Source organism: Apaloderma vittatum, unplaced genomic scaffold (assembly GCF_000703405.1).
Source record: "Apaloderma vittatum isolate BGI_N311 unplaced genomic scaffold, ASM70340v1 scaffold5664, whole genome shotgun sequence".
Classification (NCBI taxonomy): domain Eukaryota; kingdom Metazoa; phylum Chordata; class Aves; order Trogoniformes; family Trogonidae; genus Apaloderma; species Apaloderma vittatum.
In genome coordinates this window covers 72,728-85,940 of record NW_009710847.1, presented here as the reverse complement: position 1 = coordinate 85,940, position 13,213 = coordinate 72,728, and the positions used below count along the sequence as shown (strand labels likewise).

General features: G+C 37.6%; 1 protein-coding gene across 1 annotated transcript in view; it reads left to right on the top strand.

The window, feature by feature from the left end:
• The first annotated feature begins 2,944 nt into the window (after positions 1-2,944).
• Positions 2,945-13,213, top strand: part of LOC104272421 (macrophage mannose receptor 1-like) — a 34,109-nt gene continuing 23,840 nt past the window's right edge. Inside the window, exons 1-11 of the mRNA XM_009867404.1 lie at positions 2,945-3,002; positions 4,770-5,171; positions 6,251-6,424; positions 7,939-8,097; positions 8,983-9,096; positions 9,576-9,710; positions 10,545-10,727; positions 11,444-11,601; positions 12,246-12,359; positions 12,656-12,771; positions 13,073-13,213. The exon at positions 13,073-13,213 is cut by the window's right edge and continues 17 nt beyond it. Of these exons, the coding sequence (XP_009865706.1) occupies positions 2,945-3,002; positions 4,770-5,171; positions 6,251-6,424; positions 7,939-8,097; positions 8,983-9,096; positions 9,576-9,710; positions 10,545-10,727; positions 11,444-11,601; positions 12,246-12,359; positions 12,656-12,771; positions 13,073-13,213 (1,754 nt within the window). The remainder of the gene's footprint in view (positions 3,003-4,769; positions 5,172-6,250; positions 6,425-7,938; positions 8,098-8,982; positions 9,097-9,575; positions 9,711-10,544; positions 10,728-11,443; positions 11,602-12,245; positions 12,360-12,655; positions 12,772-13,072) is intronic.

Here is a 13,213-nt window from a genome sequence, read left to right as displayed (position 1 = left end):
ATATATTATTAATATTTTAAAATATACGATTATATTATTAAATGGAAGCGTCACAATTATATTTTCTTTCATGAGCTTATGTGGATATTGAACTGAAAACTGGAAAAGATTTCTTAATTTCTAGAGGTAGAAAGGTAAAGTGGAAAACCCTGCAGACTGCTCTTGGTAGAATGAGAAACAAGTGAGTCTGGTTGATTTCTGACAACTGCTTTGCTATTTTATCTGCTTAGTTATATTAAAAAGTGTTTTCCTGGTACCTAATTATCCTTTGCTAAACTGATTCTATTGTTTCTTTTCCTGTGTTTTTTGTCCTTTTGTGAGTAGATATGTAGGATAATTTATAACCTTCTTTCACGCAGCAATATTTTACGTCTTTGCAGATTCTCGTGTCCTGCTCCAGTCTTCCCTCCTGTGGACTAAAATCTTCCAGCAACTCCTCAGAGGTCGTGTAATTCTTCTGCATCTTTCTGGGGTTATGGTATTCCTTTAAAAGTGAAAAATTAACAGGTTTGACATGATTTGCACTGGAGAAAATATTCTCCCTGTATTGAAACTGGTGTTGGTTTTTTTTATAAATAATTTATTGCAAAAGGAAAACAAACTCCTAAAAGGCAGATAGTAAAGAGTCTTTTTAGCTTGTATAGCAGAAAAAAAGAGTCTGAAACACAGAAGACAACATGTGATTTTATGGATGGAATAATAAAATGGCAACATAATGAATTGAGGTGTTACTCTGGAGTATGTTTAAGCAAGACCTAACGATGTTTTATCTTCATCTGTCCCTACAAATTGTTTATGAAATGAAGCTAAGCTGATTCTTTAAAAAGTGAGGGTTTGATAATGATTCAGTGGCTTCCTCTGTCAAATGTGTAAATCTGCTTCATGGCTGGATGTAGGTTGTGCTGGGGCCACACCTGTGAGCAGAGGTGAGATAAGGTGCCTGGCATTGCCAGATTTCTGAAGTTCAAAGGAACAAGAAGGCAGTGCCACCTTCTGCCTGGTGTTCTCCAAGCCTTGTGTCTGGTGGCTCATGATGATCAGGAGGTGTCAGCTTTGCTCTTTCTTGGGGGCTGGCCTCAAGGGTTTCAACAGCCTTGAGCAGCCACCCCTTTGCAGGAACCGGCACAGCAGCTCGTAATTCACGGTACTGGCCATACGAGAAAAGGTACACCCGCACAAAGTATATTTAGAGTATCAAGAACACAGTACAAATTGTTCAGATTTTTAGCTCTAAAAATGGTTTGCAACCTGGCTGAAGGGATTCCTAGCAAATGCTTTTTTTTTTTTTTGAACCAATGTTTGTTTTATTGTTAGGCTGCAGCTGACACTGGTGCTGCTTGAGGAGCAGAGGAGTGTGAAGAGAAGGAACTGTTCCCTTTTCGTGTTTTTGTTATTACACAATGTCCAACCGAGAAGAAAGTGGAATGCCTCTTGGCCTCATGCCATATGAGCTCCAGAATAAAATGACGCTGTTAAAATTCTTGACAATACAAATGAAAACCTATTTTTTATATAAATAGGCCAAATACTGTAAGGAAACGTTGTCAGTCTAAGACAAATCAGTTCAGGCCAAAGAAAACTTTTGCTCTTTCTAGGCAAGATCTTTGGCAGCAGAGACTTTTTTTTTTAATAATTCTAAAAATGTCTTTTCCCAGAAACCAGTATTGACTTTATCATAGTTGTTAATATTTTTTTTTCATAATCTGAAAAAGAAAATTCATTTAACTGCCTCTAACTTCCTAACATCTGTACTTAGGATTTCCTTGTAATTTCTTATTTCACAATTCAATTTCCCCTTTTTTATTTTAATCCTGTAGACTTTCTCAGGGAACCAAATCTCTCTCTTGCATTGTCTTTCTGTCAAGCAACCAAGCAGGAACAAATCCTGCACTTAAGAAAAGCAATTGTCTTGGTAAAACCCAGAAAAGGATGCCAAATTTTCTTGCTATCGTGTTTTTGCTACAGGAGCTGAGCAAATATGTTACTACACTCCAAATAATATTTTCACACTGCAGATTTTTTTTTTCCTGCTTAGCAATTTTTCTTAAAAAACCAAAATTTCCACGGTAAAGCCAGAGCTTTATGCAGTTACAGGGACAGTCTATAGCGGTCAGGAGAGGGGTGCTATTTCTTTCAGGCTGCCATCTATACAGCTGGAAACCAAATTCCTGAGTGTCTGCACGGTGATCTGGGTCAGAAGGGATGTGTGGCAGTTCCTGAAATTGTGGCTGGCTCTTGGAATGACAAAGATTGACCTACTGCAAAAGAAGAAAACAGGGATTATTTTAAAAATGAACCATTTTTCAGGTAGCTTTTGCATTCTAGTTTCCCACTTGCATTTATGCCGAAACGAAGGTCAGTAGGACAACGGCAATCTCATTTGGAAGGGAGGAAAGTTTTATAATGTTCTGCAGGGCACATTTTGCTTAAATCCTCTAAAATGCAGCCCTGTCTCATCTCATACATGAAAATATGAGACTGACATGATTTCCTGATGGTATTTTTTTCACTGTGCAAGTAAGGTGTAAGATTTAAAAGCTGAGGCTAAATTTCTGTCTCTGGTATTTCACTGCAGATTTGATCCCATGAGATCACCAGATGTCTCTTCAGCAGAGATGGCAGGAAAGCACTGAGATAAAACTTTCTGTGTATCCCCTGCTTTCCCAAGGCAGCATGGTTCGCCCTCAGCAAAAAGTCATTGCTTTTCAAAGGCAATATTTGTGCTGTGCGGTCTTGAGTTTTTGTTCTGGTTCGGTTTTGTTTTGTTTTTTTTTGAAATGTGGCACGTGACAGAATATTTCCGTATTTAGCACTCAGCGCTTTGTATCCAACCATCCAGCTTTCGAAACTAGTTACTGTCCTCTCTTCACCAGGACTTTATTGTCGGTAACTCTCATCATCCAGATTTTGGTTAAGGGAAGAAAAAGAAACAGCATTTACAGTTATGATCTCTGAGATCCTTCTTGTTCTTTCTCTTGCTCACAGTGCTTTGCTGCTGGCGGGTAAGTGCCTCCTGTAGAGGTATCTGTGAAAGTACTTTCAAGTCCTCTGGCATTTCTGAGTGATTTATGGTTCTGTGGCAGTGTCTATATGTGCTTTATTCCTTTGGGACACGTATATGAGGTGCAAAATGGATGGAGAAAGAAGCAAAGACTGAATTCTTAATGGCTTTATTCATATATAGTGACAGTATCACTTCAATAACCCCAGAAGATCTGACCTAAGAAAATCATGAGATATGTTTAAATGTCTTTATTTTATTATTTACTTCTGTGTTCTCACTTTTGAGCTATTGAGCTATTCCTACAAAATCAGGCAGGAAAAACTTCAGTAGTGGAATGTGGAATTATTTGTAGGGCATTAAGATGTTTACAAGTGATGGCTGTGCACATTAGAGAGACTTAGTGCTTAAAAAGAGGATTATTTTAATTCACTGTTTTGAACAGGCTCACTAAATTTACTGGCATTGGTAAAGTGGATGAAGCAAAATTTGTGAAATATAGTTGGATTAAGTTTAGGGAGATTATTGTAGAATTGCAGTGACAATATTATTGCTTTCCCTTTAGCTGCATTTCTCTTAAACAGGTGGCTTCTGAAGACCTAATTGTTTAAGTTTAATTTTTTTTAACTTTGCACCTCCTGAGTAAAATTGTTACAGATTGCCTCAGAGTATGTGGTGGGTTTTTTTTAAATTTTCCATTATATCACTGCAGACCAGAATAATTGTTTTCATTGTATTGTATAGTATCAACTAAACAGATTTCAAATTTTTCCAGGTTTTTAATGAAATTTCTTTAGCTTTTAAAATACATTTCAGTTAAATATGAAGCCCAGTGATTAAGACATATAGCAAGGACCAAAACTGGTTATGAATCTTACAAACTCTGGAGAAAAATCCAGCTTGGACACAAACAAAGTACGGCACAAAGTACGGCACAAAGTACAGCACAAAGCAGGAAAGCAAATTCACAGGTGGGATTCACCACTGTTACTGACAAATTTACTCTAGGACTGAAATTGGCTCAGCTACTTCTAATTTACTTTGGAGCCAATGCTCTAGATGTCAGAGAAGTTACCTGGGAGAGCTAGGAACCTAAATTCCAGTACAGGCATGTCTTCTAACTTCCACCAGCTTTTCCACCTTGCCAAGTGGTGGTCAGATGCTGCTAGTACTCAGTCCTTGTTTTTTAAGACTGAGAATGGTTTCCCAATGTCATTCCGAGTTTCACGCTGCAATGGTTCAAAGTAGATACCGCAGGTCTTGTAAGTCTGTGAGGCCAATGAGCCTGGAGGTGTTTGCCCACACTTATACAGAGAGAGGGAAAGAAAATGTGGATTTGGAACTGGGGAGACAAATGGCTTAGCAAAAGGTGCCTGTGACCCCAGTAGACCTGCAAGATCTGGCAGGGTGAGGAAAGTTTGCAGAGGTCAATTCTAGAAGGCTGAGAATCTGAGGATAAATGGAAGTAGGGTGATGGTAATAGCAGGGTGGTTGAGGGAATTCATGTGACTGATGTAAATCAATTCAATAAGCTGTGCTCAGCTCTGCTGATGCTGCTGAATGCCCCTAATCTGCAGTATGGTGACATATTCTGTCATCTACCTTTTTGCTTTTTATTCAGTAAAATTTCTGTTGTGCTGGGCTCTATTCAAATCTGATATGAATGCAGTGACTCCTTGTTCATGTGAATAGGAAACAGAATCATGTCACATATCCACATTCATGTATTGTATGCTAGCCATTTACTATAAATTGTTTTGTTTTACAGATAGTGAAATATTTTTAATATATAATGAAGTCAACAAGGTTTGTATTCAGGCGTCAATTGCACAGTCGATTAGAACTGCCACCTGCCATAAAGACAATGAATTGCAAAAATTCAGGTGGATCACTGATCATCAGCTGATGAGTGTAAGACTGAACCTATGTCTTGGGGTGCCTTCGAAGGAGGATCAGGCTGTGATCACCCTGTATCCATGTAATCAAACAAGTGAGCTCCAGTGGTGGGAATGTAGAAATGAAAGCCTCCTTGCAATCAAAGGAGAAGATTTGTTCTTCAATCCTGGCAATGAAGAAAGTGATAATGTTTTGTTAAAGAAGGGTCTGAGTGCAAAGAATAAGTGGAAGACCTATGGGGCCATGGATGTTTTATGTTCCCAAGGAAATGAAGGTACAGAAAATTGATTCTTTTATCCTTCACACTAATTTCTTTGTGAGTGTAAAGTGTTTTGGTACTTTGACTATTCTGATTCCTTCAGTGACCATCCGAGTTTTACAGAATCAGTGTACTAAGAGTGTTAGCCAAATATGTATTATTTACATTTCATATATATATTATAAACACATTTTTAGTATATGTATTATAGTATATTAATATTATAAGTATTACATATACTCTATATTCTCTAAAGACATACACATAAAAGTATGTATATACTAGGATATTGTAAGTACTCTGTAAAGTCACTATTGCTCATCATACTGTGTCACTACACTGCTAATAGAGAGTGTAAGCACTGATAAGTTTATTTTACAGCAACATGGGAAGAAGCACAATATGGGTGAGCTCACAAAGGGCTGGAAGTACCAGTGTAGGCAGAAGAAGCGTGGCTTTTGTGACTCAATAGATGAGGATGCTTGTGGAAGAATTATAATTACCGGTGCAATTACCCTTGATGATTAGCTGAAATCTGATTGTTCTGAATGGCTTTCCCACATCCAGAATGAATGTTCTAAAAATTACCTCATAGGACATTCGAAGTATTAAACTGAGCCTTGCACGTGGGAGCTGTTCCACTCTATGTGACATGTTTAAATGGTCACTGGAATAAAAGCAGAGACAGATTTTCTAACCTGATGTTTACTTTTTTCCAGAAAGTAGGAGTTCTAAATATTAATTTTTCCTCTTGCACATTTTGTATAAATTTCAACATTGTTTAAAATAGTAGTATCTTATGGTAGAGCTCTGGAGCCTTGTTAAGTTCATAAAAGCATCTTGTTCAGAACAGAAATCTAGTTGTAGACCACATCTATGAAATATTAATTTACATCAGAACAGCCCTGTTCTAAAACATATGTCAACAGCTTAAGTCTGAAAAAGTATTGCAATGAATGTTGTTATGGTTGTGGGAAAGGTAATGTGGAAAGCACTTTGGGATGCAATTTAGCCGTTAGTATAGGCTTCACATTATTCATGGGTTATATTTGTTTATCATTTTCCATACAGTCTTTATAATTTTGTCTCCTCAGAGACCTTTACCCTGCTAGGAAATTCTTTCGGGGCACCCTGTGTGTTTCCTTTCATGTACAATAAGCAGTGGTACGCTGGGTGCACGGCTGCTGGCCGGTCGGATGGATGGCTCTGGTGTGCAACCACTGCAGACTATGACACAGACCAGCGGTACGGATTTTGCCCATCGACAGGTAAGCTACCCGCTCCCATGCACTTCCCCTCAGCATGGTGTTGGCAAACTAGCACTGATAGGATATTCATGTATTTAAAATAGCGTGTAGTTTACACAAATGAGATTTAGTATATGTTGCATTGCCACATCCTGCAGCTGTCTCTGCAAGGAAATAAGATATTGCATAAAGATGTGGAGGAAAGGGGGAAGAGTAAAATGGCATGCAGTTCCCACTAATTTTAGGGGGTGTTGCTGAGCAACATGATAATTTTGAGCTCATTGTTTCCCAACCGGGATGTGTGCTGTCACCATTGTACAGCCCTTCTCTGAGGACCTCTGTTGCGATGGATGTGGGTACCAAAACATGTGCTGTGGGAAAGATTAATGATAAAGTGAATGTTTTGGTCTGCATGATTCTCTATTTTAATTTTTTTTTTTTACTTAAATGAATGTGTCCTTTCCTCCATGCTATTAAGCCTATTCATATTGCCTAGGAAGCAGTCTTTCTAGTCCTTCTGACAACTGCCTCCTATCCCTAGCATTTCTCCATAACTTCAACTTTTTTCTTAAAACTATCTTCCATTTCTGTGGCCACTTCTCACCCTATCTCCCTTTATGGCTTTGTTCTTGACAAGGAAACTTTGTGTTGAAGGCTTTTCCCTATATTCTTCCCCATTGCTCCTGTTCAACATTGTCTCTTACTATTAAAATGTCCATTGACTTCAATTGATACAAAACGTGCTTTTGGTGTGGATCAATTCTGTAGTCAAACATGCTTTCCAGGTCCCTACAAAGATACCCAGGACACTGAGCCCAAAAGCCATGTGACATAGTGTTAATGAATAATTTTCGAAGCTTTTGAAAGCTAGTCCCACCTCTGAGTTCCTTTTTGTTTGTTTGTTTGTTTGGTTTTTTTTGGTTTTGTTTTTTTTTTTTTTTTAATTCAACGTCATACTGACTTTCAGGAATAATCAAATATCCATTCAACTTTGTACTGTGCTCGATTGAGCATGTATAGATCTTCAACAGACTAGAGACGCCAAGGTAATTGGAAGAGGAGCAGGATGCAGCTCAGCACCATTGCAGTAGCCAGGCTCTGAAGCTGTGATGGGCACTTCCAGAAGCTCTTTGAAAGGGATGAATTTATCCAAGAACTGGTTTTGATGTTAAGGTCAGGTGTAGCAGTGAGAACTGCTGTCCAGAAAGAGGAGAAGGAGATGTTGCATATATTTTTAGAGATTTCATCTAGGATTTCTGCCAGAGCAGTCCGTGCAATATATTTTTATATGCAATCACTTCCCCTGTAGTTATTCCTGAATTATGCATCTTCGTGAAATGGGAGGCAATACTTGCCAGCTCTACCTGTCAGTTTACAGGCCTGAGCATCGTCCTTCCCTACCCTGCTTGTAACATTTTCAGTGCTCTCAGCAGAACAGCAAACGAGACATTTAGTGCCATGTGTAATGAGAACCTACAACTCCTTTTTCTGTGGACGCGTTACTATCACTGCCAAAATAATTATTTTCTCCACAGATAAAGATGCCACCTGGATTACAGATTTGTTAACAAATGTCCACTACCAAATAAACTCTGATTCAGCTCTCACGTGGCACCAAGCCAGGAAGAGCTGTCAGCAGCAAAACGCAGAATTATTGAGTATCACAGACATTCACGAACAAACGTACATTAAAGGTAAGAAAATAAAGCAAAACTTGACTTACGTTCAGGATGTATTCAGTCCATCACAGCTAAGACCTATTTAGTATGGTTTTGGTTAATGTCTGTGGGCCTAAATATTCATGTGTAAGTCAAGTCTCTCACAATTTGCAACTTAATATTAAAATCACAGCCAAGTTTAAACAGAATTGGAATTATTCCAGGATCCTGCAAGTGTAGGAGTTTGGTCTTCTATCTAAAAAATTTATTGTATATTAAAACTACATTAATTTTTTTGGTTTTCTTTAACAGAAAAAAAAATCTGAAAAGTAAATGGAAGTTTCTTTTTGTGTTAAAAGGAACCTTTAAAACAAACTAAAAAGAGATAGGTTTGTGCCAAATCAAAGATGTGTTTTCTGTTAGATGCATCTGATTTTTTTCACTGATTTAACAAACTGAAAAATATTGATTATTCATAGATACCAAACTGTGGTTCTACCTACCCATGTATTGCTGGAGGAATGGTGTGGAAGAAACTCTTCTGTTATTTTTAATGATGAATTTAACTTCTAACAGCTTCATTATTATTGTTCATACTTGTACTCTATTAATATTTCTGCTTAAATAGATTCGATGTACAGAATTAAACCTATTCTATGGAAATATTTTCATTTTGGATATACTCTGGTATCTCATGTGTGCTTTTTTTGCATTAAGTGATAGAGTAAGACAGAGTGGGTTTTGTTTGGTTGTTTTTTACAGTATGAAAGTTTTGGCGTATTTCAATTTATCAGCGATCTCGGTATCTAAAGGTATTTGCAGTTAGATTTTAAGGAATTCTATGTCTTCCTGGAGACATTATTAGTGGCTATTGCTAATAATGGCATTTATAAAATCATTTATCTTCTTTTTGGTACTTAGAATTAACAGAAGGTACAGATTCTGCACTGTGGATTGGACTCAACAGACTGGACTTGAGGAGTGGATGGGAGTGGATCGGAGGCAGCCCTTTCCGATACATAAACTGGGCTCCAGGTAGCTGTGACTTTGATTCTGTATTTTCAAAGAAAAAAATAAACATACTTCAAATATTGCCTTATGTTCTATTGCCAGATATGCCATGAGATATATATTCTATTTTTCCTTATTTTAATTTAGAAAAAGCGAGGGGTTTTGTTGGTTTATTTTTTTAAGCCAAAATCTTCCATGTATTGAAAAAATATTTTAGCTTTGAAAGCACTAGTGTCTTTCTCAAAAAATAGTCTTCCATTTCTTGTCTCTAGCAACAAAAATATGAGGCAGTTACATGTTCATATCTTCTTAAAAGATGCTACAGGTTTATACAGACATTCCCACTACAGATATCTCCCTTAGCTCTTGCCAAAGCTTGGAAAGATGTGGTCTTTGGGGGATCTTGCTTCAGCTAGGAGTGATTTCTTCTGCGCATTTTAGAGCTTAGAGGTCCGTTTACTTTTCATAAAAATTCACTTTTTTTTTTTGTGCCATTCCCAAAGGAAGCCCCTCTCCAGAATCTAGAAAACTCTGTGCAGTTTTAAACCCTGAAACAAAAGCTAAATGGCAAAATTGGGAATGTGATCAGAAACTTGGTTACATTTGTAAGAAGATAAACTTGACCTTGGTGTCCTCAGGTATGGTGATACATGTTGATAATAGAAAGTAGAAGCTGTAATCTGAATTTTCTGGCATAAACATTCACAAAGATAAGCAGAACTTTGTTAGAGATATAAGCTATTTCTTGTATATCTTATTTGCTTTTTACAACCGTTGCACCCTTTCTAAGCTGATCGTCAGTCTCCCAAAACACAGAATGAAATGGGTAAAAGCAAAGAACATCCAACTCGTCCCATCTGTCCATGTAGCCAGGTGTCCTCTCTGAATGCACACACTACTGAGCATGGAAAGGGAGGACAAACCAAAAATTATTTTTCAAAAGAGGGAAGTTAGTAAAAATAAGCAAAAAGAAGAAATATCAACGCATTGCAAAGTTAAAAGATATGTAAAGTGTTTAAGTGTATAAGGATTTCTCTGTGTGTGTTAATGTATACATCTAGTTGTAAGTGTCTGGATGACTTTTACTCTATCAACATACTTAATCTTTTAAAAATTCGTAAGAACTCTGCTATGTGCAGACAAGTTCTGATTTCCCTCACAAACAAGTACTAAGTAATACAGAAGCTCTAAAATTAATAACTAGTGTATTTGTTAGAAATTTGACTACATAAGAACCTTAGTATTTATATTAAATAATATTTGTATTAAAACTATTTCATTTCCCAAGCTAAAAAATGCCTCAATTCCAATTATATTTGTGTAGTATGTTTTGCATCCATCAGTTCCTTATGAGAATTTTCAAAGAAAATCCTTAGTTTAGAACTTCTGCACAGAATAAGTGGATATATTTTCCATGTCATATCCTTTGCATGGCATTCAAACTCCTCTAAAATACTGATATTTTTTCCTAGGTGACACTAGACATATTGTTTGCCCAGGTGGATGGATACCATACATAGACCACTGTTACAAGATCTTCAGGGAGACAAAAAGATGGGAAGAAGCTTTGACCTCTTGTCAGAAGAATGGGAGTCACCTGGCCAGCATCCAAAGCCTTGAGGAGCAAAGCTTTATAGTGTCTCAGCTTGGGTACAGTGAGTGTTTCCAGGAGGGCCCTTTGCTTTTGTCTACATGAGGCTGGGGAAACAGGAGATGATTAGCCTGGAGAAAATGAGGCTCAGGTGAGACTGTATCACCCTCTACAACTAACCAAAAGGAGGTTGTAGAGAGAAGGATGTCAGTCTCTTCTCTCAAGTAACAAGCAATAAGACAAGAGGAAATGGCCTCAAGCTACACTGTGGGAGATTTAGATTGGATATTAGGAAAAACTCCTTCTCCAACCGGTTGTTAAGCTCTGGACAGGCTGGCCAGGAAAGTGGCTGAGTCACCATCCCTGACACCATTTAAAAGATGCGTAGACGAGGTGCTTAGGGACGTGGTTTAGTGGTGGACCTGGCGTTGCTAGTTGGGCTCGATGTTCTTATGGCCTCGATGGGCTTATGGTGTTTCTCTGCTTTTTTTTCTTTTTTCTGAAAAAAGCTTAAAACATTCACGCTCCCACTGCTATGAGGAAGAAAAGCAAATTTTTGTTGATCCAGTGCAAGGATTTCCATACAGCTTAATTTTCCAAAACATACTGTCTTTATTGTAATATATATGCGAAGATATTAATTTAGAAAATTATTATGTAACACTAAATTTTGTTTCATAAATTTATGAAAGGAAGTATAAGTTCTAGATGTTGGGTCTGCTGTGAAAAGGATGCAGTGTCATAAGGGGTCTTTTCTAGTTCTGTGTTTCCATGTTTTAGAGCCAACAGACAAGTTGTGGGTTGGGCTGAATGATCATAAGGTTCGAATGTATTTTGAATGGAGTGATGGTACGCCAGTGATGTACACCAAATGGCACCTGGGAGAGCCATCCACCACAAGCAACAGGCCGGAAGATTGCGTACTGATCAAGGGCCAGGTAACGTGATTCAATATGCATTTTACTTTATTATTGGAATTAACTTCTTAATGAAAGAGTAACAAAAGAATTATTTCAGCAACTGGCTAAGGCCAGAAGAAAGGGTGTGGCGACAAAGGACCAGATTAAATATGATCTTTCCTGAAAAAAAACACCAAAACAATTAAACGAAAGCATTACTGCATCACTGATGAAATTTTCTGTTTAGATTCATTTGAAAGTCATCAGTGAAATGATTTGTGCTATAGAGCAGATCTCTGAATGTAGTTTGAGTACATTCTCCTGCTCCTTTTCCTCTGGTAACAGTGGCATGTCAGGATCTCTTCTCATGTGCCCGTCCCTTTATGGCACAACTGCCTGTGCAGGGCCCTGCAGAACAAATCGGGGACCAGCTCCCTGCACCCTCATCCCTTCTTATCCCTACCAGCCGTAGCTGCGCTACTACAGCCCAGTCTACTATTTCACTGGGTGTGAGCAAATTTATTTTTGTTATCAGCAAAGGGAATTGGATGTGGGAAAAAAAATAATGCTTCAGAATAAAAGGAGAAAGAAAATCAATAGCTTTCATTATAAAGAAAGAAATTATAAATTTTCTTTAGATTATTCCTCTTCATCTCATAATTTCATTCTTTCTCCTTGCACAGGATGGCTATTGGGCAGACTATGTCTGTGAGAAGAAAGCTGGCTACATTTGTAAAAGAAAACCTGTATCACAAGTAGCTGGAGAGAAGGAAATTACTGATATAGGTTGCAAAAAAGTAAGTATATAAGAAGGGAACATCAGTTTCACAGATCAAATAAGTACCTTGGCTGAGAATAATCTAGAATTACTTGAATTGTCTGTATTATTTGCATATAAATGCTGTTTAGGTTTATTTATTCTGAAATTTCTCATTTACTTTGAAATTCAGAAATCCATTTACAGAAATGGCTTAGAAGGAATCTGAAATTTCAAATTAATTTTTTTACTTCATTTTGATATGGTACAGCTCACTTGATGCATGATATCACAATTATTTAAAAGTTATATAGAAACCCTAATATGGTGTTACAGGGCTGGAGAAGATATGCGGCCTACTGCTATTTTATTGGACATGTTCCAGCAACATTTTCAGAAGCAAACATCACTTGTGAAGGAGAAAACGGTTACTTAGCCACTGCTGAAAGTAGGTATGGTAATAACTTTTCTTTCTATTTTTAATAGGTAAATGTTCTATATCCTGAAGTATCCCTGGAACGACAGTTCTAACACAATGTCAAACAGAAATTATCTAAGTTACAGATGATGATATCTCTAGTTGAACAACAAGGTTTCACATTTTTTTGTTGATATGTAGACAGTCAGAATCCCATCGTAAGGGCCTCTCCCCCAGTCTGAAGCAAGGAAAAGGAGAAAAGGATTTATCAGATTACAAATGTGGTATTTGGATAAATTACTTTTTCACTTGCATCTTTATGATCCCTTTTACAGGTATGAACAAGCCTATCTGACCAGCCTTGTTGGGCTGAGACAAGAGAAATATTTTTGGCTTGGTCTCTCTGATGTGGAGGACCAAGGCACCTTCAGCTGGGCCAATGGTGAAGCAGTTTCCTTCACACACTGGGGTGCAGG